Here is a 27,225-nt window from a genome sequence, read left to right as displayed (position 1 = left end):
ATAAGAATTTCTTCGTATATGAATGTCTAGAAAATACCATCCCTTCAAAATAATTTGAATAATTTTTCATCAATTCAACAAAAATTGAATCACGCAGTGTCTCGGCAATATTATTATTCGTATTATATGTCCAATATTTGCGCTAAGGTTAAGAAAGGTTGAATATTCTGCCTGTATGTAAGCAGAGAGGACTAAAATGGGAGCAGGTTTCAAGAACGTGAATTACGAAACCCTAGAAGGTGTCCTTCTAAGTTTCGCTACGACAGAATTCCTTTGATCCTCCGACACTGATCGGAGCATAGATGATGTCCGTTAAACGAACTCCTCGTTCCTTTCCTGATAAACGATTCCTCCAGTAGAGACATCGTAAATCAATCGCTATCGACGCTGAATCAAAAGATTATATTTTACCTTCGATGCAAATAGGAATCAAAATTCTGAACCTTCGCATCAAAGTAAGCTTTACGAATGTTTAAGAATCTTATCAGGTTGAAGAATATAATGTCCATTTGTCAATATACATATTCTGTCATTTGTCAAGTCATGAGCACTAAAGGTGTTTTGTCTCTATGGAAATTCACATTTCGTGTTGTCTAACTTGTAGCAAACTGTTTGTTATTATTAATAAGTTATTAATAACTTACAATATTTTGTTATTGATAACTTATTAATAACGAAAGCTGTTCGAATAAGCTAACGAATTGTGTTTTCTTTATAATTGCAACTTCTTGTATCACTCCATTTGGTATAATAAGCAAAATGGGGAAGTGTTCCTGTCGTCAAATACGATCTGTCATTCGTTGCTGTTTGTAGATAGGAGACGAAAGGTGTCATCGGTCGTTACACAAGCAATAATGCGCTTCCAATGTTACGTAATAAATTATGTCTGACTTTGCAGTGACATGCGTGCATAAATATACAACCGGTGGTCATAATTCATGATCACTGATTGGAATATTAATGTTATTGGATTTCCACTGATCACGTCTATACACTCCAATGTATCTGTACTGAATATCCTTCTTTAATGTGCTTTAACACTTTCCTATTTCGATCGTTCTGTCTTTACCTATTTCTTAAATAATTATAGCAGTGTATAATTATTGAATTATAATCATAATATTTTCAAATAAATTATTAAATTTAATAATATTGTAGGACACATTTAAAGATAGAAATTTAAATTTACTTATAAATTGGAACTTACTTGAATATAATATTGTACAAAATAGCAAATTGTGTCGACAATATATTGAGTATTCATTGTAAAAATTTTACCACATAGTTATAAATTACATGATAAAAACTACCAACCAAGAGATGCCAGAAATAATACAAATTTCATTTTTCACCATTTTATGATACAGTACTCTTGAATTGAACCCCTCAATTTCTGATATGTTTTTTATAAAATCAAAACCTATCATTAATATCTTCCAACAAAGAATGTCAATTTATCAAACCTATAGCACTTATTTCGCTCCTTCGCTTGATTGATGCAACAGGAAACAACCTTCGGTAAGGATACCCTAATTCTTATGAACAGTGTATTAAGCAACAGCATCAACGCATTCTCAAATAACCACCAAGAATACAGCAACACTCACAACGTGTCAAAACGACCCTGCACTTGCTCCAGGAGGGGCTGAAAATTATCCCCGATATCCGTATTTCTTCTCCAATCACCCATTAGGGAACCTTCATCAACAGCTTAGCCACCTAAACGCCGTAGAAGCGGAAGTCTCTTGCGCAAGCTTTAAAGAAGTCAGGAAGACTTGGGGCTAGGGGCGTAGCGTAAAAACCAGGCTCGAGCCTAGTACCATACAACTGTCGGATTAATTCTTATCGTGATTCACGGCCACCCTGTACATGCACGTCCGCGATTAAGTGCCCTGGCCGTAGGATAAGTCTCCCGGGGGCCGCGGATAAGCGAGCGCCTGGACGGGCAACGGGTACACGCGCGCGCAGGCTCGCGATGAGAGAAGTTGTGTGTGCCACGGCACAGACGCGCGCCTCTTGCGCGGATCGAGATTATCGAGGGACGCGGAGGCATGCCAGGAATCCCAGTATTTCTGGGTTAGAGGCGTTAAGGGCGAATCGTACGGATGCACGTATAAGGAGCGTCGTCCCGTTCCACCTCCGATCGATAAACGCCCCTCGTAGGTGTATGTCCTGCCATGGACTTTATTCAGGACGAATTTATAGTCTGTCTGGTAAGAGCATGACCAGTGAAATTTTTACCTGGATGCAGTTGTCATAATAATTCTGCTGAATTCAGGTAGCCTGATCGTTCCTCTAAGACGCTTTTATAGCAATATGTTGTCCAATCTCCATTGTTGTTTATAATTGTCTGGCATCTTTTGGAGATATTGATAAAGATAATGATACAGCCATATTGATCGAATTTAGCGAATTAGTTGCTTGAGATTATATGAATTTTTTCTGGAAACATTAACTTCAAAAATCCCCACACATTTTCAATGGGGTTCACGTCATGTGATTGTGGAAGCCAGTATAATATGTGGATACCATTTGCGGTTCTCCAGTCTGTCTAGCGACAGCTCCGATGTTTAGGATCGTTATCCTCTTGTAGTATCGAATTTTCCTTCCAAACCATTTTTCAGCTGACTTTTATAAACCTCTTTGAGCAAGTTTTCTCATTTTGGTTGCGTTCGAGTTATTCGTAAATAGCGATAGAATCCCAAATCCCTGTTTGGAAAAACACCGCCCAATAACAAACACCATTGCAGAATGTTACGTGGTCTATTGAAGTAGTCGGTTGGATGAAGGTGACTAAACAGGATTAATAGAACTGCACACCTAAAAGGTTCATCGGAAAAAATTATATCTTCCCAATTCCAATCAACATTTTCGTATACCCCAACGTTTTTTTTAACCCTCAGTGACCCGCCTGGGTTTTTTATGGCACAAGCAAAATTTCGTGCTCAACTTTTTACGAAACGGAGAGATTGTTATTACAAAAACCTTTAAACATTAAACTTTAAAAACTATTGGGTCATGTAATAGAGACCCTAGGAAGTATCCCTGAATTTCTTCAAATTTTTATAAAGCCTATAAGATAAAAGAAAATAGGTCTGGACATGAAAGACCCAGGGGATGGCGGAAACAGTAAAAATAATGAGGACCACGAAGGGTTAAAAATACTGCTTCGAAACGTGTGTGAAAACACAATTTTTTGAAATCTCAATACAATTTGATGATACAAAACCAATTGCAAAAACATGTTACTGTTAAAACAGTATCCTAAAAGCAGCTCACCACTGAAAAGAGGGTAACAAGTTCGAATAAGTCGATTACTGTGATGACTCATTTGAATGTCTAACAAGGTACAGTCACACAAGTCCACATATCAGACGTATAAATTGAGATACACAGGAATTCTCATAATGTGAATATGCCCGTCATTCCTACTGTGTATTGACTTTGGTCATGACGCATCTATAACCATTTAAGGGGTTAAGAAGTTTAATTGCTCGGTTACGGCCTTTGAAATATATCAAACCGTATCAAAATATTGGCTATCTAAATAATTTTTTATTTTCGGGAATAAAGAAATGTCGCAGGAATTGAGATCATGTGAGTAACGTGGTTGTGGTATAATTGTAAATTTTTTTGCAACTAAAAATTGATACAGCAACCAAATGTCCAAAGTGCCCAAATTCTCAGTTAAAATCTGATTATTGTTTGAACTTATATTTAATTCGTCTTCTATCATTATCATTGTTAATCAGCGATCAGACTGGTTTAAAAACTCTAGCTTTGCCACATTTTCATCTGTTCATACTGTGAAGATCATCCAAGACATGGTTCATCGTTAACAGTTTCTTGTTCTTTCAAAAAAAACTTTCGTGCCATCGAGAAACTTTTGCACGCGACAATATTTGCTCTCCATAATCCTTCTAGAACTTCACATAAGTTTTGGAAACATTTTCACCAAGTATCGTAGAAAAGTTAAATATCGTGTCGTTGCTCAATACTTTTCCATTTCATTTTCGTAATGCTAATAGTTAGTTTGGGCCAACTAAACTGACTTAAGTTACACGTAAGGAAAACGTTTTAATAAAGTTCACAAGAACTTTTGTTAATTTATTTGTTTTTTTTTTACAAGGTTTAGCAACGTACACTCCTGCTCATAAGTATTAGAACACTTGTCGAATATGCAGTAAATGACACACAGCATTACGAAATTGCAGAAAGTCTGAAAAAAATATTATTCAGGAGATATTAAAGTTCAGTGGACAACAATTACGCTACTATGACGGGATAAACGTGGCCTAAAAATCATTTTTGTTCATTTTATTTTCAGCCCGCTAATATCGTTAAAAGGAGAACGAATTTTCCATTTTTACTTCTGGCTGTACAAATTAATTAACAAAATTCCGTTTTGCATAAAAATCTGCAGTCTACTCATTACTTTTGGAACAGACGACGTATTCTGTACTGGCCTGTCGACCTGATTATCGGTACAGATCGACTGGTCAGCTGCATAATTTCGCTGATTGAGGCCGTAATTCGGTGAGATATAGAGCTCGACGGCGGCGGAGAGTGCAACTGTCATGGCGACTTCCGGTTTCTCTGGCTGGTGGACGCACCTAACAGAGATGTAGTTACTCTGATTGCTAGATTTTCAATATTTAATTGATATTAAGGTGAAAATTAACAATTATAATTTACATTGGTACGAACTGTGATTAATACATATAATAACTTTACCTCAGGATGCTTCCAATTGAGAAATTATACGCAGTTTACTATGAAAACTATTTTTATATCTGAAAGTTACAGAAAACGCATATACTGAATTGCAAAGAAAGTAGTTCAAACTAGGTGTAACAAATAAAAATTTTCATTAAGATCAAGGTACTGACTGTGAATTTACTATAAATTTATTTCTTGAAAATAAATATGGTTTTTATAATTATAATATAATTTTTTAAGTAAACTATTTGTAATTTCTCAATTGAGTGCATCTTAATCTAGAGAAAATTTACCATACATATTAAAATTAGTGTTTTGAATTTCATCATCGATTAAATATCTTGCGATTTCCTCCAAAAAATATCGTGAAATACACCCTTATACCATTTTAATTACCTTCACAAGACATTACGAATCCAGCATTTTGACTGTTTTGGTACATTTCGTGTTAATTAATCCTTCCTCTTAGCATTACATGCATGGACGGACGTTCTTAAAATATTCCGTTCACTCGCAATCAACGATTCATGCAGGCAGGCAATATTCTCGCATTAAAATCGACGGGAAATAGCTGTCGATGAAGCGACGAAAGGGAAAAAGACTGGTGCCGAAATGGAGAACAGATTTGTAATTCTCGGGGGTACCAGGAAACGGGGTCGGGGCTAACTGCGATCGAAGGTCGAACGATTAAATTCATTCGCGTGTAAACTTCACGCCGTGCTGGTGCTGTTGTTTTCCGCGCATTACGGCGAACCATTGATTCAAATTAAAGTGCATGTTGCCGGTTTGATCGCGGCCCGGGCCGGAGATGTGGGTCAAGTTTCTTTCCGATGACACGTTTTGGCCGAGAAACCGCGAGCTCGTCGGCCAAAAACTAATAATCACTCTGGAATCAGTTACTCCTTAACAGATTAAAGGGTGTAAACAGCTAAAAATGAACAAATTTTTGGGAATTTATCGCGAAGAAAATCTTAAACCAATCTTGTAACTTTGTGAGTATTTTATTGTACAGTTAAACTGAATACAAAAATTTTTATTTTCATGACAAATCTATAAACGTGTGCCGCGTTTGGATAGGTAAAATTGTAACAGGACTAAATAATTAATCGATAAATGGTGTTGTAAATTGACAATATTATCCTTGCATATGCGTCCAAGGCGCTGAGGCACGTACCTTTGGAAAATCGATCCCAAAGGGAATAGAATTTGAAATATTTAAATAATCGCGTGGCCGGAAGCCGGAATGGACATTTTCGAGCGGTGCGGCTTTTAAATAACTTATTTCCACGGTGCGGTGGAGGCTCGATACGCTTTTTACATTTACAACCGCGGACTGTCCTGGCCGGAGGGAAAACCGACTCGGAAAATAAATCAGCGAAACCGGTTTATTGCATCATTCCCACTCCCGTTGAATTGATTTCCCTTCGTCCATATTTAAGGGTAAATTCTCGTGGACCGATTTTAAAAAAAATTTGATCGAAGATGTTAACAATGTGTAATTATTTGTAACGCTAAGAATTTCTGGTATTTATTACACTAATACGACATAGATATTTTTATTTTATAGTCACATTTAGGCTTCTTGTTTTACGTTAACAAGTGGTGGCTGCCAAATTGGACGAAAAGCCTGGAATTTCCAAATTCTTGCATTTCGAATTTTGTAAATATAATTACTACTAAAGCAAATGAGCAAAGACTAATTTAGGCAGTTAGTGTGTTAACATTATAAAATCAGTATTAAACATGTTAAGATATTTCTCAATTTTATTGTATACATATTGTGACAAAGGAATAAGAAGCTATGTTTTCACAGGATCATCCATTTTTTTTGATAATTCTATAGTACGATTAATCAAATTAATATATTAATTTAACTTATTATGACCTTTATACGTATAATTACAGTATTTGTAACATGACGAAAAATGAAAAAAAAAAAAAAAAGTACAAGGTGTTTCTCAAAACGTGTTACAAAATTGAGCGGAATATTCTATAGCAGAGAACTAATGGAAAATTTCTCATTTATTAAATTGAGAAGAGATCGTATTGTGAAGACTATATTCCGCAAGTATCGTGTTAAAAGATTAGATCCTGTAATCCCAGAGATCGAACAAGTCAATATTAAGATTACAAATTCTTTCCACTTGTATTTAATTCCTATCTCTACAGAAACAAAACAGAAAAGTACAAGAACGATAAGTGTATCAATTGAAACAGTGGTTGTTCTATTGTTAATGGATTATTATATTAACTGTAAGGTGAATTCTTTAGGTGAATTATCCTGAATAAAATCTTTTAGTACTTTGACTTCTAGGTTTTAATAATATTTTTTGATTAGACATAGACGATCCCATATTTTTCAATCACATGATAAGGAATTGCAAAACGCGATTGCATAACTTCATATTACTCATAGTGAACGTAGATGATTCTATAGATTGCGTGTAAATATATTGATCTTTTTTGTATCTTTACTAATACGACAATTTAATACGATTCTTCATTTTTAAGGATTTTTGAAAGTTTAAAAACCAAGTGCTTTAGAAAATTGTTTAAAATTATTGCGGGATCGGGACCTCCATATCCAACTATTATCTGCACTTTTCATTGTATATAACGTTAGAATACTGTCACAAATTATTTCTAAATTTCGTATAAAGTCATATCATTGATAATAAAAAATGGTAATTAATTTTTTTCTTATTTTCGATGAAAGTTTTGCGTCAAATAAATTACTTGAACCACAATCCAAAATTATCATCTTAAAATATTTAGTATAAAATTGAACAAATTGTAAACGAATCAAGAAAGCATCCATTGAAATGATCAACTGTAAATATCTATAAAATATCATTTTTTTCAACGCTACTTCAAAATTGCAACGTATCGATCTTCACTTATAACTTCAATTATAAATCATAAACGAGATACTTTAACGGGACAACTCTCTTGGAGGAGTATCGGCGGAAGAAACTCGTTACTTTCCAGCGAAATTCATGGGATCGAAGTGCACACATAACATTTAATTTCAACTTCCGCCTGAAACGAGCAAGTTTAACGATCCTCCAGCGAGTATTTGCAAGCACTTCAACTTCGTGGAAAACGTTCTTCCGTCGCGGTGTGTGTTCGATGGACAAATTGGAAATCCCTGTCTTTGTTCATCGTTTCAATCGTTACGGTTCTATCACATAGACTGGCTGAAATTTCAACCGAAATTTGAGCTTCTTCGATGTCTGACCGCCCCCCGACGCTGATTGAAGAATAATATCGTTTCCGGGACGAAGTCACCGGAAATACAGTTAGCACGAAACTTCGATGCTTGCGTATAATTCGATAACTGGGAACTCTGTTATTACGAAAAACAGAAGTTGAATGGAAGAGTCCGTGTTCTTTCATTTCGAAGTCCGTATGAAACGGACCAGAACGGTTCTGAACAGTTCTTTTATACCACAGATTGTAGTAACTTAGACTCAGTCTAGCGTAACTTTGTCCCAAAGGCAGAAAATGGTCATTATCAGAGCACCGTTTCCCATAAAAATTATTAACAATTTGCAAACCTGCAATATCGGAAATGATCATTTTCTGCCTTAGGACAAAGTTACCCTAACCGAGGCAAAGTTACCGCAACTTACGATTATACAGAATACGATAATGGCTCTTATACACTCTTAAATCATTTGACCCTTTTCTAGATCACCCCGCGCGCACAACGACAAAAATCTTCCCCCTTGACGATCACGACCAGAAATTACGTTCCCATGAATCAGCGAACGGATTCAGTCGGAACAAGTACCAATCAGTGTTCCCCGTAGAAACGCGACGCTCCTCCCGCGGCAATGTAAATGAAAATCGGCGCCGGCAGTGATGGTCTCTCGAACACGAGTCCTCCGGTCCCGGAAAACGTGGAACGTGCTCGATGAAAACTCGGCTGGTGTGCCCGTGGATCGTTAAAGGCGGCCGAACTTTGCGAGGAGACCGACTCCGCGGAGGCTGTCCGAAACTTATCCTATTACGAGTTTCTCGGGAAGAGAGGGCACGGGTCCTCGGTCTGGGTAACCGAGCGCTCTCTCCAGCAAGACATCGACAATCTTGGAGAGACAGAGAGCGAAAAAGAGAGAGAGAGAGAGAGAGAGAGAGAGAGAGACAGAGAGAACACGTCGAATTTACATCGAGAGACGCAAACTCGAGCGATAACCCCCCGAGCTTCCACACCGAGACAGAACACGAAGGACGCGTCCTCAAAGCTAGACCCATGGCACAAGTGACCCCCTTCGCCTCTTCTCTTGCCGAAGACTGATCCGCTTGCCGAGAGATCGCTCGACAGGAATTTTCATCCGCGGTGAACTTGAGCATTTCGTACGAAGTTTCGACGCGGTGCTGATTACGAAGAACGTTAATGATCGTGAAAAATTGAAAAGGTTTGGTACGACCACGATTCTTTTGCATGCAAGATCGAAGAACATAGACTGTTCATGTTTTACAAGTTTCAAGAACATGGATTATTCATGTAGGAATCTGATGAGTTTTTTTTGTATATTCCGCACTTGAGCTGTTCATACGAAGTTTCGACGATGCACTGCTGATTAAGAGCATTAATGGTTGATGGAAGTTGAAAAGGGTCGAGGCGACCACGATTCTTTGTGACCTTGTTTTGATCTTGAACATTTCATACGTAGTTTTGTGTGAATGTGGCTCGTTCACGTCACATTCACATAGGCCACATAGGGGCATAGGACTTGAAAGATGTTGCGTACATTTTATTATAGGTACTTGTATTTATTTATTTACGTATATATTCCTTCCTTTCAAATACATATATCACACAAAATTAAATGTTTAGATTATGTTGTAATCGAATATTATGTACATACTTCTGCCTCTTGTTTTTCATTTTTTCCATAAAGTATTATTACTTCACCTTAGCATGCACTGCTAAACTAATTTACAACCAACAACTAGATATTTCATGTACAGTTATTTAAGATTTATTGTGTTAATTACCTTCGAAAATTGAAAAGCAATGGTACAACATAGATTCTTTGTTCTTGCTTTAAGTATTGATTGTATATTTTTTTTTTTTCATATTGTTTGTAGTATTTGTGACAACAATTTATATCACAATAAGCTATGTTTTGTGAAATTTGTTCTAACCGTATCTCTGCTCCCGAAAGATCGCTGATCCTCCTGTTTCTCGTTGCAGAAAAATCGCTCTAGTTATTATCCTCACCAGAGCCGGCTTGGATTTGGACCCGAACGCTCTGAAGAGGCTGAAAGTCACCGTACCGAAACTCGGTCTAATTCCATGGCTCGTCGAGGCGGTTGTGGTAGCTACGCTGACAAAATATCTGCTCGGTTTGCCCTGGATATGGGGTTTTCTGCTCGGAAGTGTAATAGCCGCCGTTTCGCCAGCTGTCGTGGTGCCGTGTCTCTTCAGGTTGCGCGGCAAGGGTTACGGGGTTGCCAAGGTAAGATTAAACGATTGTTTCAGACATTTCCGCGGCCTTTCCACTTTTTTACACGACCGACCCGTCGAGTTGACGCTTTAGCTTTCGCTCACGAAATTTCGAAAATGTGAACTACACTCTAATCACCTATGCAGTGTCGATGTTTCACATGATTTCGAAACTTTACCGAATTTTCTGTCGCGTCATCCAATATTACTATTGAAAATATTCGAAACGTTTTAAAATATTTGAGCTTTTTGAAGCATTAATCGTGTAAATCTTTTTCATGAATTCTCGATAAATTTTTGATGAATTTTAGTTAACATCATAGAGTCCGAATGATTAACTAGATAGTTGAATGACTAACGTCGTTCTATCGTGTACATAAATTGTGTATGTCTAGCTTCACTAAGTCCATTAATCATTGGATTGCGGGTTGTATGCACTTATCGCAAATATATACGAGCAAAGTACAAATTTTCGTAGAGATTAACATACACTTTACTCTATGTTGAGCGACTTTACTATATGCAAATTTACATTTTTTTGATTATTTAATGAATTGAACCATCAAAAAGAAAGTGAATAACTATTACTATAAAAGCACAACACAGCTCCAAATTTGAAAATTTGCAATTTTCTTAAAGATTAATTTTTTCGAAAATTGGACGTGCTAGACAGAAACGGTTTGCGGATTCGTATTCAGCTCATAAAGATCTCTCAGAAATGCCTATTGAAAATGGCCAAATTTTTTAGGCGTTGAACAGTATCTGTTCCAAGTGAATCGCAGAGCAACGCCCTATTCGAAATTTCACAATCGAGCCCACAAAGAAACGGTTCAGCTCGCTTAAACTCCATCGTGAATTTTTTCCCGGTGGGGTTGTTGTTCCTCTACCGGCAATTGAGCCTCGAAACGAACGCAAAATTACAGGGACAAGAGTAAACCGTCGACAGTTGCCAAAAGAAATTTAATTAGTGTCGCGCACGCGCGCCGCATTCCGAAACTTCGCCGTCCCCGCGTGTCACTCCCGCCACGAGCAGATGCAACTTCGGCTGCATTACTTACAAATGCGTTTCCCCGAAGGAGGGAAAGGATCGTGTTTTCGCGGGACCCTAATTCGACACGTGAAATTCAACGTCGGCCGAGTTCAGCCCTGTGTCAAACAGTCAACCCCCTCCCGTTCCACGAATACGGCCCGAATAGTTCGAAATAACTCGAACATCGTGTCGGGTGAATCTTTCAACGAGGACAAATCAATGGAAGCTCCTCCGAGGACAAGGTGAATACTCGGAATAGATGTTTCTGCGATTTTATGAGCTGATAGATCATCCACTATATTCAGTGAAAGTAGAATTTGAGTAAAATTTTGTAAATATTAATTTTTTAAGAAATTAACAGAATAGATTTTCTTGGGATTTTATTAGGTGTGCTAAGAAATAATTTATTTTAGTTCACAGACATTGGGATTCAGTTATCAGAAAATCTAATGAATAGATCTTTTTGGGATTTATAAATAATTTACTTTAGTTTGTGAAAGTTGATATTCATTTCTCAGGAAGTCGAAAGAATAGATGTTTCTGGCACTTTGTTAAGCGATCCAATAATTAATCCACTATATCTTGCGAATTCTGATATTCATTTTTTAAGAAATCGAAAGAATAGATTTTTCTAATTACACAAGGCGGTCATCCTTAATTCAAACCATTAAAAATTTCAATCACCAATGGATTACAATTTTCACCTTCAAAAAACCAAAGGATCTTCGATCGAGAAACGGCACTCGACAAAATTATTTCCAATACGTCTCAAGGCGATCGTGATCTGTATTCCTTGGACATGGTCTGCCGCGTCTCGATAACCAACGCGGAAAACGAACGCATTCGAAGAACGGTGGAAGGTTCGGCATTATTCCACCTCGACGGACGAAATAAGAGCTAGTTCAAACGCAAAAAAACCGCGAATCAGGGGGTGGGCTCTGGCCCCTCCGTTGAAACCGAACGGAACGGAACGGAATGGAACCGATGACGATAAATTCAGACGAAAGAGGCAGGTTACCGAATTAGATAGGATCATGGTTTAAACATTGCGTTGTAATTGCGGCGAGTTACAGCAGTCGCTGAATCCGGGGAAATCTCTGTGGACCTGGGGTAGGGGTGTGTTCAATTTCCCTCAAATTGGGAAAGGGAAGAACTGATTGTAAGAATAAGATTGCCGTGTTGCAGCAACCTTCGGTGGTTTCATTCACGGGTTTCTTTAGAAGCGTTGCTTGGATTCCTGTCTCAACGACTGGATACAAGAATACTATTTACTATCAGCTTTACCTATGTGAGATAACCTTACCTTAAGACCGACGTCTTAAAGGAACAGGGTCAAAAATTCTGGTAATTATAATTTAATATCAATACAGGGTGTCCCAAAATAGTTATCAGTCGTTGAAGAAGGTAATTTGAAACAACTTTTTCCTTGGCGAAAAAGTTCTCCGAGGCTTTGTTAACGAAATATTAACGAAAAATCCCGACCAATCAGCGCGTGAGTCTGTCGGCTGTGCTCCCGCGCCAACGCATAGCCAAAATTAAAATACTTTGTACTTTCAAATTAAAACTATTCTCGGCGTAGAAGAAATTCGAAGTCAATAATTTTACGAACGAACGTGTAAATAAACAGTTTTCAGGGGTATTGGTGAAATTACAGAAAATAGTGTAAAATATATATTTTTTTATAATAGTGTGAGTATATTTCTTAAGTTTTGAAAATATTGTCCATTAATATTAAAATTATCCAAATAACGAATTGAACAAGTACTTTGTTTATTAGTATTTAGACGACAAAGAACCTCTTTATGATTGAATAAAGAATTATAACGTATAAGACGTTTTCCATCGTACTTTCTACTTTATAATATCTTACGTTGGAACATTTTCGTATAAGTGAAAATATAAATAATGTATCTCCTACGCAGTAAAGTACTGTTAACGGAGGAACGCAGCACCGGTTTATCTTAGATAATTTAATAGGAACAGCGTTATAAACTCTGAAGATAAGATAACTTCCTTCCAAACTTTACTTCACGTCTGTAAGCAAAACCCAACATTTTTCAATTTCAGCGTGTACTATAATATTTTCCAATATTTTGATTAATAAGTAAGATTAATATGAGAATATTATGTTTGAATCGATTTACGAGCTTTAAAAGTGGATTCTAAATAGAGAAGTATTAACTAAATTTAATATGAAATTTAAACTGACTCATATTTTAAAATCGATGACTTTTCAGAAAATTGTAGATTCTTATCAGTTCGTTTAATTGGATAGGGTCGACGATGTGATTGCATTTCCACGCAGTTTTAAGTCCGGCGGGCTGAAATTCAAAGGATCCGTGTCCATTCTCCTCGAATTAGATAGGATTAAAGTCCGAACAACGTTTCGTAATTGCGGAAGATTACACCAGTGGCTGGATTTAACTAGATCCTTATCGATGAAGTTTACCCACCAACGTTGTATTCGGTAATTAGAACCCGGCAGTTAAGTGTATGCTCTCGCAACAACTGCTTTCTTAGCGAAACATGAGATTATGAGATGGAATCTGTACGATTTCAGGAAGGATTTTCTAGAACAAATGAAAATTATTTTTTTTTTTTGTTATTCATGGACGCATCAACCACTTGTGTACATTATTAACAACATTAATAATAATAATTGACTCTATAATTTGATATGCTTTAGGTAGTTTACTAGTCTTCGAATTATTTTAGTGTCCTTTAACACGTTGACTGTCACAGTGAAAAAGGCACTACGTAGCCAGACACGCTTTATTTCACTGTTTCAGTTATAAATCGTCGAAAACATATGCACTTAGTTAATACAGCCTGTTGGTCTTGTTTTAAATTATACTGTGATTTTTTTGTTAACTTACATTATTAGGTTGCGAGTCGATTAAAAATTATATTAATTTTGGCATACATTTGATCCAATATCCATTACAAACTATTACACGGTACGGTTCGCATTTGGATTTAATTAACAATATTATCAATAGGTATATAATCGAAACAAAATACTGACTCTGAAACGGAACAATTTGTTAATAGTAATGAAACATCATATTATAACTAGACTGCGAATGTTTATGAAATTATAGTATCATCTAACTTGTGAAACCTGGAAAAATAAACGCGTTATTGATGTTCGATAGTATTTACGTGTGATTCTTAACATATATAGTAAATAAATCCTATTTTTAATTAAATATTATTCAAATATATTAGAAGTATTTCTATAAATACTACGTGATATTTGTTTTTGATCCATACATATAAAATATATCCTTCATGGTACATAAAATTCGTTCTCATGGTACATTAAGTTTTATTTAAATAGATTTATATTATTTAGAAAATGAATTCTTGTTTTATGTAACATTGGTAGAGTTTCTTGTTGATCGTGACTTCTTCAAAATGAAACCGTAATTATCGATTAGACGGGTTGGAAGGAAGTTGTGCTCTCCTCTGTTCTCTGTTTGGAAACGAGCTCCTTGATCCTGGTACGGAGTAATTCTTATTCTTTGAAGTTTGAACATCTTTAGCTTGAGCTTTTTACAGTTGAGGGACGAGAAGATGCAAGAAATAATGAAACGAAATTATCAAAGGAGTCTGTAACTTTTCTCTTAAAGTAGCAATTTCTAAGCATGGGCCCGGAAAAATTGTGGCAAATTCCGATACTCCTGCGAAATTTTCACAAAATAATTTTAAAATTCAGGTAGTATTTAAACTGTTATTTTAATAAGTACAGTTCAAAAAAACATAGCTTTTAAACACACCGTGCAAGAGTAGTGGACAAGTTTTTAATAAAAAATTGGAATTATTGGTCCAAAGAGCAGAAAATTTCGCAAAATGTAATTGCAACAATTAAGAAGTACAGTCTTATTAATAAAAACTTTATGATGAAAACTTTTACATTGAGGTTATTCGACGAGGAAATTCGACTCATTGTCATCGAATTTTTCAAGCAGCCGGAGGAGCCTCGATTCGTTTCGACTTCGGCATGGTATGAAAAAGCACTTTGATCCCGGTAGTAATACGAATTACCCGACACACTTTCGGCGGGAGCGTTCAATTTCTTCGCGAGGTGAGAGTCTGCTTCGCGACTGGCCGAGAAATAAACAAAAAGCCTCGTCTCGATCTTTCATCTCATGAATATCACATTCCTAGGAATGGCCTTTGCACTCTTCAAACAGCTTCCACTCCATTTTCTAAACTGAATTATTTAACTTCTCCGCTTTCTCCGCCACCCTTCTCGCCTACTCTCGCTACTATTTCTGTCATTATCATTTTAAGCGGGACTGCATCGCTCTGCACCGACAAATATTCAAAATACCCGCGCGCTCATTACGGAAAGTCTAACGAAAGTATTTCTAGCACCCACGTGGATTATTAATTTTTAAACTATTGGTCGATAAAAATTGTTAATTTGTTTGTTCTATATTTATATTAGGTTCGTACGAATGAACTGGAAGTTGAAACTTCATATCTTCTATTTTGTATTAATTACTAAATAGTTATTTATTAACACCGATTAATACAGTTTAATTAGAAATTATCCATTCTGCTCAAATTTATTTGAGGATTAACGAAACCTTCTAGCTAAGTAACATTTTCCTTTTTTTTAGCCGTTTTTATCGCTAATTTAAAGCTGTCAGTATTAAAGGGTGACTGAGGTAGAACTAAATAAGTGATACGTTTCAGTCGATAAATCGTTTCACTATTGTTTTACGCACACACGTAAGGATACACCGTTCCAAACGACACATTCAACCCTGCTTCAGTCATCCACAAACGCTGTTAAAGTACAAATGTCATTATTACGATACTTCAAAATTGTACAAAATCTTTGATTATGAATGAAACAATAGTGAAGATCTAGTGTTACCTTAATATAGTAAATGAAGATTGTATAAATAATTGGATATGTCTTTGTCGACAAGCTGTGGTAACATAATCTCCAAATCACTTTGACTACAAAGGATTTTTGTTCACACTGACGAAAACGCTACCCTTCAAATCGTAGAAATCAACGGAACTCTGTGTTTTAACGCGATTGTTCCAGGCGTTTAAGAGATTCTAAAAGCACGAATTGTTAGTTAAGCCCGATAGAGAGATTCTAACCTGGACAGTTTCTCTTCGTAGAAACCATCTAGTTCGGAAATTCGTTGCAGGTTGTACAGAGGAGTGCGCTTTGATTTTTCGAAGATTGACTGGTCTATTCTACGCCGGTGCACCAGATGGTGTGACCCCATCGGAAAATGGGTTTTCCGTGAGGTAAAGAGTCTATTTGCTGTGTCACGTGAACTTGAGGATGCAGTCAGTGCATTTACCCCTTCAGCCAATAGCCTTCGAAAGAAGTTTACGGGAAGTGATAAATTGCGAAGTCGAAAGATTGCGCCATGAGAGAACGGGTATTACGTAAACTCTGTGTAACCAAAGTAGCGAGGAAATCATATTATAATGTACAGGGTGTTCCAAAATTATAATACGGTCGAAAACGTGGTGATTTTGTAAACAATACTGAGCCGTGAATGTATTAAGTCTGTTTGATTATACACATTCAAGTACTCCGTCTTGCACAAATTGCAAAATAACTTTCAATATAATAGCTTTTCTAGTAGTGCAAAAATTAAAATTCCAATTTCTCGGTCTTTCATATTTGGTACATAGTGTCTACATAAAAATGTACAAGGAAATAGAATATCATTTAACCCGAGAAATTAACAAAGGGTACTATTTTTTAAATGTATTACTTAAACAAATACATTCTACGGAAATCCAATAATATGGCTGGATTCCTTATCAAAAAACAAATAATACTGTCATTTAGACTGTTTTTCTACCTCTAACAGTTTCCGAGATATTCGATGAAATACATATATTACACACCCCTAATTTCGAGGGCTATTTTCACCCCTTCAACATGGATCATGGTAATTAAAGAGTCAACCTGTCAAACTTTTTTATGAGAACTGTTTCCAACATAGTTGTATAAAATCTAATCCTAAAAAGTTTTAGCAAGTTTATTCAGATTTTCTTTTTATTGCAAATCTACTAGAATCTTTACCAGGCGAAATAAATTGTTCCTTGTGTTCAATTACAAGAAATAAATCCATAAAATTCTATATTTGTATAAACATCCGTATTTTATTCATTGGCAAAATCGAGGACGTTTCCGAGGAATTCGTTACTCCTTATTATAGAATACTAATGAATGAGAAGTGTAATGTAGTTGAACTAATTGTTAAAGTATTCTTATTCGGACAGATTGCATGCTTGCATACAGAAATTGTTGGTTCTTCAGGACTTGTTTAAGCATGAGTATGTAACTGATGAGGTACAGTAATTAAGCTTTCGAGCTTGATGTAGATTTCTTGCAATTAGTTTGTGACATAATACGTCTTCATTACTTTATAGCCATGATGTATTTAGTAGTTGCAATGCAATTGGATGGAAGCTTACTCGGTACGGTAATTTCACTAGTTTATTTCCCACCAGAGATTCCACGCCATTCTTGCATTCAAGATGAAATCTTCTGTGTGTCTTTACTGATAAATTTACTAACAGTTCTAGGATGAAATGTCGAATTTCATGACTTGGAAAAGTCATTGAATTCTTATTCTTATTGACATATTAGAACTCCTGGTATAGGAAAAAAATGTTTTCAATGTTTTTATTCATATGTCACTTTCCAAAACTGTAAATATGCATAAACATCCGTAGTCTAGTCAATAGTAAAATTTGTATACCTTGAAAAATCATTCTGCAATGAACACTTGTATGTACTAATAATATTAGTGATTTAACTTTATACTAGAAAATTGTAAAACCTGTATGTTGCAACAGAATTTTACAAGTTGCAGGATATAATTTCTAAATTCACTAATATTATTCGCTGATAAACCGTGAAGGAAGTTCTACATTACACACAGAGCCTAAAATACCAGACAAAATTATAACAACTTGAGCGTAATAAGTAGAGAGATTAATTTCTTTAGCATTTTCTGTATTAATTAATGGATATTCTTAACACTTTGACTGCCACGTCATCCAAATATGAGAGACACATACAATGCAAAGAGGCTGGATTATTTAACAATTTTACAAAATTTTTGCGTAAAATTAATATCGCAGTATAATTTAAAACAAAAGAGACTTATAATATAAGTCTTTTAAAACGAAATAAAGTGTGTCTAACTATGCACGGCCTTTTGTACTGTGGCAGGCAACGTGTTTAGCGTTAGTTCCTTTAGTATTAATAATGTTAATAAAATCCGTAATCTACGTTACTTAACACAGAAAATGCTAAAGCAATTGATTTTCGAAGAATTTTTATGGTTCAGTGGTTCTACTTTTGTCCACTACTGTATGGCTGTATCTGCGGTAAGTAGTCGCAGACTGTTATGGTCAGACGCCGTTATTGAATCAGCCATTCACGGAAATTTCTTTGGCCGACGCGAACAATTTTGTGAATACGTCGATTTGTCAATAAGAACTGTTACTGGCAGGCCATCCAGAGGCTGAGGGTACGCCTTGCGAATAAAGGGGTGCCATCTGAATATCTATTAAGTCCGTGCCGACAGCAGATATCTTCGACAGGCTTTATATAAGAGCGTTTAAAGATTGCAGGACCGGCGTCAGGAATTGACGTTCGTGACTATTCGAGCGTGTCACTTTGACTTCTTTCTTCCTTTATACAGGATCGATCATAATACATAGTGCAACCGGGAACAGAGCAATTTTTACTATGAAATTTGAAACGAAGAAACACGAAAGAAAATGTTTTCGTAGGAAGATTTATATTCAAAAAAATTAATTTCGATAATTCATCAGACATAGATGTGACTAAACTTAATTTATTGATATTATTGGGTATAACTTATGTTGTAGAATGTATCTGAAATTCCACATAATAAAATGTTTAGTAAAATTTAACGAGGGTATCATCGAATTTGACTTAAGTACAAAAAACTCTAGTCTAAATGCACAGTTTGACAATGACATAATCTTGAAACGACGAAAACTTTCCTGATTACCTGATATAACAGTTTATTATCTAAAATCTATGTGTTAATTTTTATCGCAGCAGTCCAAGAACTTTATTGTCAGACAATCTATTGTTATGAAAAATTCCGGGTACTATACTTGAGATTTCGATTTAATAAATATTTCCAGTATTATATTTCTGCCTATCATGACACTTTTCGAGAAACGCAAACGCATTCGAGAAAAGGTTTCCGCGATCCGCCCGATAGAATGGACGATCGTCGATACAGGGCGCTAAACAGCGTCCCAGGAATCGCTGACCAGCTCGAAACGTTTGCCGAAGGGAGCTCTATCTCGAGCGTGTACCTGCCGTTTGATTCGACTGGTCGAGAATCACGATAGTCCGCAGACTTAAATCCCGCACGAGCTATCGTGGCTTGATAGCTTTTCGGTGTGCACACCAAGGAATCGGTGTTCCCGTCCCTGTCGTCGGTCAGTCTCGTTTTAGATCTAGCCCCACCCCCTTATCCCCCTCCACTCCCTCGATAATTCTCCTTTCCTCCGATTCCACCGGATGGCCTCCATCCGACAGATTATTTTCACTGGCCTCGAAACGTTCCGGGTGAAGGTTCCCTTGATGATTCCGAAGTAGCCCCCGAGAAAACTGATTGCGCTCGATAATGAGGTTTCCGCGAATCGTTGACGTTACCGTGGACCGCTCGAAAATAAGGAAAGTTGCGAGTGGAAGTGTGGTGGAGGAAGGAATCGTCGATTCGCGGGCGGAAAAAATTTCAGGAACAATCGAATCTAAGAAGAGGGATCCCTTTAGTTTAGTAGTTAATTCTTTACTTCTGTGGTAATTTTTTACTGGCTGGCAGACTGCAGAAACTAGGGTACATTTAGGCGGTTATATTTAGGGGATGTGAAATTCCGGCAGAATTTTGTTTTCGATGTTAGTGAAATGTTCAAAGTAATTGGAGGATCGTATGAGCCTACGAATGCATTTTAATGCAAGTTAATAAATATGCTTTTGAGATATAATATTTGTAAGTTTAGAACAAAGATTTCTTTTTTATTTTTTTTTTAAGATCTATGTAAGCTGTAAAATCATAAAGATCCAGAATCTCTATAATTATTTATACATTTTGATATTTATGGAAAGTCTGTATTTCCTTTATACATTCTGATAGCTTTCTTTAACGAGGCTCTGTAATAATTTGTGGCATTATTTCTAAACACCGTTATGTTGTTTTATGAACACAGAATCAACATGTTTTATTGATTTTCGTCTTAAAACATTAATTACAGTTTTCAATAATAGTTTTTTAAAAGTACTTCTAATTACCAGTCGGAAGGAGAGAAATCTGTATTCGCGAAATTTAAATATGACGCCTTATTCACAGAATTGCATAAAACTATAGCTAGTTATGTATCTTAACGAGATATGAGAACTACAACATGCGTTAAAATCGACCTACTTTCATTCGCAAACGATTAACGAAATAAATTAGGGAATTCAATTAAGAGAATAATTATTCGATTTGCAAATTTCTCATCTTTAATATTTGATTCTAAAATGGTTTTGCTGGGAGTATGAAATCATATTTCGAACTATCCAGTGTTGCGAACATGATGTTGCGTTAATATATTTTTTCTATTGCATTATAAATTACAATTATTATTTGATGGAATATTGAAGGAACTATTCAAACAGTAACATTATACCCGCCTATCATATCGGTTCATTGTATCAACAACATAACGTTATATGACAATGATATTACGTAGCATATGATATCACCCTCCAACTTATTTAACATTTATTTGTTCTTAAACATTTAATTCTGATACGATATAGTCACTCGACATTTAATGTTTGTCGTTTAGAAATGTCCATTCAATACTCGATTATCATTATACTGGTTATCAGTTAAATATTGTCATTCAAAATATGTACATGTAGTTGCCATGTTAAAATTTAATCGAGTTATTTATTTAATCGTGTCTGATGTGTTTACAGGGAATTCCGACCTTGATCATTGCTGTTTCTGGAATCGATGATGCGGCGTCGGTCGCGATCCATGGAATCGTGAAGAGTATCATGTTCTCCCATGACGCCCTATGGTATCAAATCCTGCAGGGTCCAATTGCTATCATCGGAGGTCTTGGATTCGGTGTCCTATGGGGCTGGCTGGCTAAATACGTTCCTGAAAAAGGAGACGTAAGTACCTTTGTTTTTAACAAATTTTTCATTCAACAGGAATAAACGTAAACTAGTACGAACAAACATGACTAAAGATAAACAAGCACGAATTAAGATGAACCAATACGAACAAACTCAAATGACCATAAACGAGCACGAATAGGCACAGATGGATATAAATGGTGGGCACGAGTAAGCGCGATGAAACATAAAAGGGCACAACAAACCGCGAGTAAACATACAAACACTCAAACTATCCGTCAATTGGGCAATGTGATACTGTTATTTTGTTATAGTTATTGTAGACGAGTGTGTCTTTGAATTGTACATCGTGATTCTATAAAGTTTTGACGAAAATCAACATTTTAGTTTCTGAAAAGGGTACTACATTTCTATATAGACGTAAGGCTTACTATCACTCTGTTGTTTGAGATGTTTACACCGTTTATAAATGTTTAGTAATTACATTTTTTTTGTTTACCACAAATGCGGTAAAACTACCACGTCACTCAAATATAAGTGACACGTACAATGGAAAGAAGCTGGATTATTTAAATACCGTTAGAAATTTTTGCATAAAATTAATATCGCAGTATAATTTACAACAAGACCAACAGCCACTATTAACCGAACGTATATATTTTCGACTATTTATGACTTAAAAACGAAATAAAGTGTGTCTGGCTACGTACGTCCTGTTTCACTGTGGCAGTCAATGTGTTAATAAAACAATTTTTGCAATACAAATGATTGCTACAAATCAATTTAATGAAAGAATATAACTTTTATTGAAGTGGTTCATGTTGTCCATAATATCTATTAAGGGAGAGATGGACCCCAACCCAAAATTTAATTTACTTACTTCCGTAGCTATTTATAAAGAAATTGTGTTTTCCGCAACTACATATTCTAGAAAATATAATTCACTATACAAAGTGGCAAGTATAGTATTCAGTACTTTTAAAATAATTTACGTTTCACACGTTTTTAAAAACGTGATCCATCTCAACCAGCATTATACTATAGGAAACACTTTATTCACTCCTACGAGACACTGCTAACTCGTTAACTGGGTCATATCGACCAGACATCGACACCGAAGTCCGATTATGGTTAAAGGAGGCTCGCTGCCAAATACTGCAAAAATCTCTCGTCGCTCCAGCTTGATCTAATAGTTCTTTTAATGTCGCTGGCGTCGTTCGTTGCGGTGTTAAACGTGCTTGACGGGCCGTGTAATTCTTCTCGCGTCAGATTTATCGACATCAAAGAAACTTCCCCTTTTATTCATTTTATTTCTAAAAATTGATTTCTTCGTAAAATTTATTTGCGATATTAGTAGTACTCTTCTATACACGTGTTTCTTTCATAAAATTTCTACGGGAAACTGATGTGAGAGAGTTTACTTTGGGAACTTGTTTAATTCAAAGTTATAATAGTTCGGGAGTGCCACTTTAATAATTCGAATAGTTCAAAGTTCGGAGTCCTGGAGTTTAGAAGCTTAAAGTTGACCTGGTACAACGTTTCTGCTCTGATTTCTCTGTACAACAAGTATATATTTGCACGCGTCGAAAATGAAACTTCTTTCCTGATCTTCTCCGAAATAAACAAAGGGAAACTGAATTCATAAATTTAATTCGAAGTAGAAATATTTAGTAAATCAATTATAATTAAGTGACGAATGGAAATTCTACGGAACAAAAAAAGGTTTAAACTCGGAAACGAAACTTTTTATATTAAAGGACAAATTGTGGAATATTTCATTAAAATGAATACCATACTGGATACGTAAACTTTCATATTTTGTGATACCACTTGCACAATTTGCAATTTTTACATTTCAGTGAATTTTGCGTTATTCTCCATTTAGCTAAAATGCAAGAACGCTTATTACCCGCTAATAGTTTCTTTAAATATCGTCAACCCCTCTCTTTTAAATATTAAATTTGATAGAATATAGTGAGTTACCTATTGATACACCTATTGAGGTTCTCTTTAATCTGTAGTTCCATGAATTAACTCATACAACGCTAAATTTGCATAAGCATTTTCAATCTACTCATCTAAAAGTCCTTGTACTGTTTATCAAACTGGATACAAGTTACTGGTACTATTACTTGTGGCATTCCTAATTCATAATTACTAGTGATATAACACAATTACAGTTATACAATCGCAATTTGTGTCACATTACTCCCACGACTTCCTCAAACTTCACCACCTCTTAACCCCTTCGCATCGGAGGACGAGATATCTCGCCACGTGATTTCGTTCATAATATGCTTTGGACGAGATATCTTGCAACGCAATGTCTTTCATGCGATGCTATGTACGAAATATCTCACGACACAAAATCGTTCATGCGACGCTGTGTACTATGACAACAAAATTCTAGTCGAAAACTTTATTTTAAAAAAGACATAGAAACAATCTAATGCCACCACCTACATAGAAGGACCTTCAAAACAGTACTCACCTGTGTTAAAAGAATTCTGATCGACACATGAACAACGAAACCAACACACGTGGTCAGGTAAAATTTATGTTACCTGTTAATAAAAGTTACTGAGTTCATATAAACTTATGTCCAAAAATGCTTTATTGAAAGTTTCTACGTGTCCAAAGATTTATATCTATTACTATGGCGATGATACAAGTTTATAAAAACTCTTTGAATATAAATAAAACCAAATCTCCAGGAGCATGACACCCGTGGTCTACCATAAACCTCAGACATCGTACCAATAACGATCAAACTTTGTCCAATTGGATCGTCCATTCCGCGGTGGTGGCGAATCCCTGGCGAACGATCGGCGGGACGCTCGATCGGGAGAGTTCCGATCGCATTTTCGAGTTTGAAAATTCACTGGTAACTCAGATAACGAGCCCCCATTATTGTGCCCTTTCCATTCGTCATTTACCGAATGCACCCCACGCCCCTGTTCCTGTGATTCACGGCGCCATAACGCTCGACCCGATCCCCGAGCGCAATAAAAGACAACGCTCTTGGCACGCGGCAACCCCCCTCGCGATTCCGCTGTTTAACGCCCCCCTGGCCACCGCCCTCAAACGGTTCCGATACAATACGAGCGGGCAATTGCCCGTTACAAGCCGGTTACAGCCGAAACGCGGCCACCCTTGTTTCTTCTTTTCTACGCGGGCCGCTGCAGGAACAGTCTTTGGGATGGCACCCGCGCGAAAATTGCCCGACGCCCGTTGCTTTATCGTGCCACTTCCGAGGTAGCTACCCTCAGTTTCCGTTGGGAATCGGAGAACCGGCTGGCGCGACCAGCGAGAAATGGTAATTGGAACCATCGGAGTTGTCTTATGGTTTGTAGTGGACAAGGTTTTTGTTTGCTCTAAACAGGGAATATTAAACCCTTCATTAGAAAATTATTAAAAAACTAGTGGAAGAAGTATTTATTTTTGTATTTTTGTTCATGACAATTTCAATGAAATTACCCGTGAGAAATGGTAACTGGAACCATTGAAATTGTCTTATGGTTTGTAGTGAACTAGATTTTTACTTGTACTAAACAGAGAATATTAATTCTTTTATTGGAAAATTATTTAAGAACTAGTGAAAGAAATATTTCTTTTTGTAATTTTGTCTATGTTATATGACATGTAACAAATGGCCCGTGAAAAACGGTAATTGGAACCATCAAAACTACGATAAGCACGTTTGTGTTAAATAAAAGATAGAAACCCTTTCATTGCGAAATTCTTTAACAATTATGAATAGAATATTTTTTGTATTTCTGTCAATATTGGGTGGTATAAATAATTCACGAGATCATTGTATCATTTTAAAAGCGTTTACTGACATCTTTCATTCGTTGCCGTTTGGCTACCTTTTTACTTTTACCATAATTATGTACACTAATTTACATTATAAAGTTCTTGTACATGATATAACTCATTTTTTTATTGCCTTTCACTATTGCCTGTCACTTTGACTTTTATCACCCATCCGTGATTAATTGTTCTTAATTTTGTTTTATTTGCACCTTATAGTTTTCAGTTAAGTGTATTGTCTCTAAATCTAAGAGATTGACGAAAAGTTTATTTTTTTTTTTATTGAACGTAGACTATCATTGTGTAAACTCGGTTGTATTTTTCTTCCTTTCTCTCGGGAGTATGATTTAGCGCCAGAGGTCAGAATCCTTGTTTTAGTCCAGAAAGTTTTTATTATCCCTGAAGAGGAGATGTCTGGGGGGACGTTTAACGTTGATGAAAATTTTAGTAAAAAGCGCGGGGCTTGTTTTGAGCAGGACAGATTTAAGATTTTTCAAAGTTCTGTGTCTTAGAGTTTGTTATTTCCGACAGTGGATATATCCTCTACAATCTCGATGGAACTTAAGAGCTATTATGAGGGTACATCCTCCATGACAGCACAGAACTCTAAAGTAGACAAATAATCTTTCTTTAAACGAATAATGGAACAATTTCACAAAAGATATTATTTAGAACATAATTATCGCTGTACAGGCATATTCCAAAAAATATTGCAATTGATTACATTTTCAACATAATGTTACTGTATTTTTCAATATAATATTATTTGTGTTTAATGTTTCAAACAGCAGATTGTCGATTATTATTTTTCTGATCTTCTAATATTAAAGATCACTATTTTCAGTTTCGTGTCTAGTACAAAAAAGAAAGCATTTATCAACAGAAGAAATTATATCGTTCCCCTGCATTGATAGTCGATACATGTATACAGAGTTATGAAATAATTTCAGAACATAAGGTCCTTATACATATGTATATTATCTATACACCTGTTCCTCCCAGGGAACCATTAACTGCACCCCTAGTTTCCCGAAACTTCCCACGTTATACTCTCAAACTTTCCCATCAACGCACTCACTCACTCTTTCGAATGTTCGAATTCACACGCGCAAACTCGGCGGTCGCCCGAAACGCATCCCTGAAGTTTAATCAATCTCGAGCACACCGATACGTCGCCGCGGAGCTCGCGCCATTTAAAAACGATCACTCGAGTCTTTCACACTTTCCGCGAACACGTTCGTGATTGTATGTACAGTAGTGGACAAAAGTTTAAGATGACTACGATTTTGAGTTTTTGGCCCTGAGGAAGAATTTAGAATGGGGGTGGCATCTGTTTTTTTTTGTTCGTTAACTATAAATTACTAGCTATCAATCAACGCAAAAATTGAATGAATCAGTGTTTAAACAAAATCACAATCTGACTTTAAGAAGTGAGAATTTGGTAATTTTGTTTATTTTTCTGTTATAAAAATACGCCGGAGTAGGTGTGTCCTGAGTGATTAATTTTTTATTAGATAGAATTGTTTCAGCTTTTCGGATCTAATGGAATTGACAGGCGACCTGAGATAAAATACGATAAGTGTAAAGTCATTTTATGAACAATTGACTAGTTCTGATTTTTGTCCAAATTTTTGGTCTTCGAATGTAAGAATTGGTAATTTTTGTATTAGAAGGCAAGAATAAAGTTGAGGAATTCATTATTCGAGAATTCAATCTGAAAAAACCAGTTTATGTTGTACAATTTATAACTTATTTATCTTTCAAATTACACGGTTTTCGATTTCATGTTCATAATACTCAGAGTCTAAAATATGAAAAAAGAAGTGAATCCAAATTCTCGGCAATTCCTGACCCAACTCGAAGCGAAAGAGTTAAGGGGCTACGTATGATTAGGGTGGGTCAAAAATCGACTTTTAAGAAATATGTTATTCGATAGTACTATCTTTAGACTATTTTTCTTGAAAATGTGTTATAAAAACGGAATACTTTTTTTAGTGTGATGTAGAATTTTACTTAAGTATTAAAAGGTGTAATAGA

The 27,225-nt window shown here is 36.0% G+C and overlaps 1 protein-coding gene across 1 annotated transcript in view; it reads left to right on the top strand.

The window, feature by feature from the left end:
• Nucleotides 1-27,225, top strand: part of LOC107186995 (mitochondrial sodium/hydrogen exchanger 9B2) — a 92,275-nt gene that overhangs the window by 27,878 nt on the left and 37,172 nt on the right. Inside the window, exons 3-4 of the mRNA XM_015574987.1 lie at nucleotides 9,920-10,184; nucleotides 21,211-21,411. Coding sequence (XP_015430473.1) covers nucleotides 9,920-10,184; nucleotides 21,211-21,411 — 466 coding nt within the window. The remainder of the gene's footprint in view (nucleotides 1-9,919; nucleotides 10,185-21,210; nucleotides 21,412-27,225) is intronic.

This window comes from Dufourea novaeangliae, unplaced genomic scaffold (assembly GCF_001272555.1).
Source record: "Dufourea novaeangliae isolate 0120121106 unplaced genomic scaffold, ASM127255v1 scaffold14, whole genome shotgun sequence".
NCBI lineage: Eukaryota > Metazoa > Arthropoda > Insecta > Hymenoptera > Halictidae > Dufourea > Dufourea novaeangliae.
The sequence above is the reverse complement of the archived record's forward strand: the minus strand, read 5'-3'. Positions and strand labels throughout refer to the sequence as shown.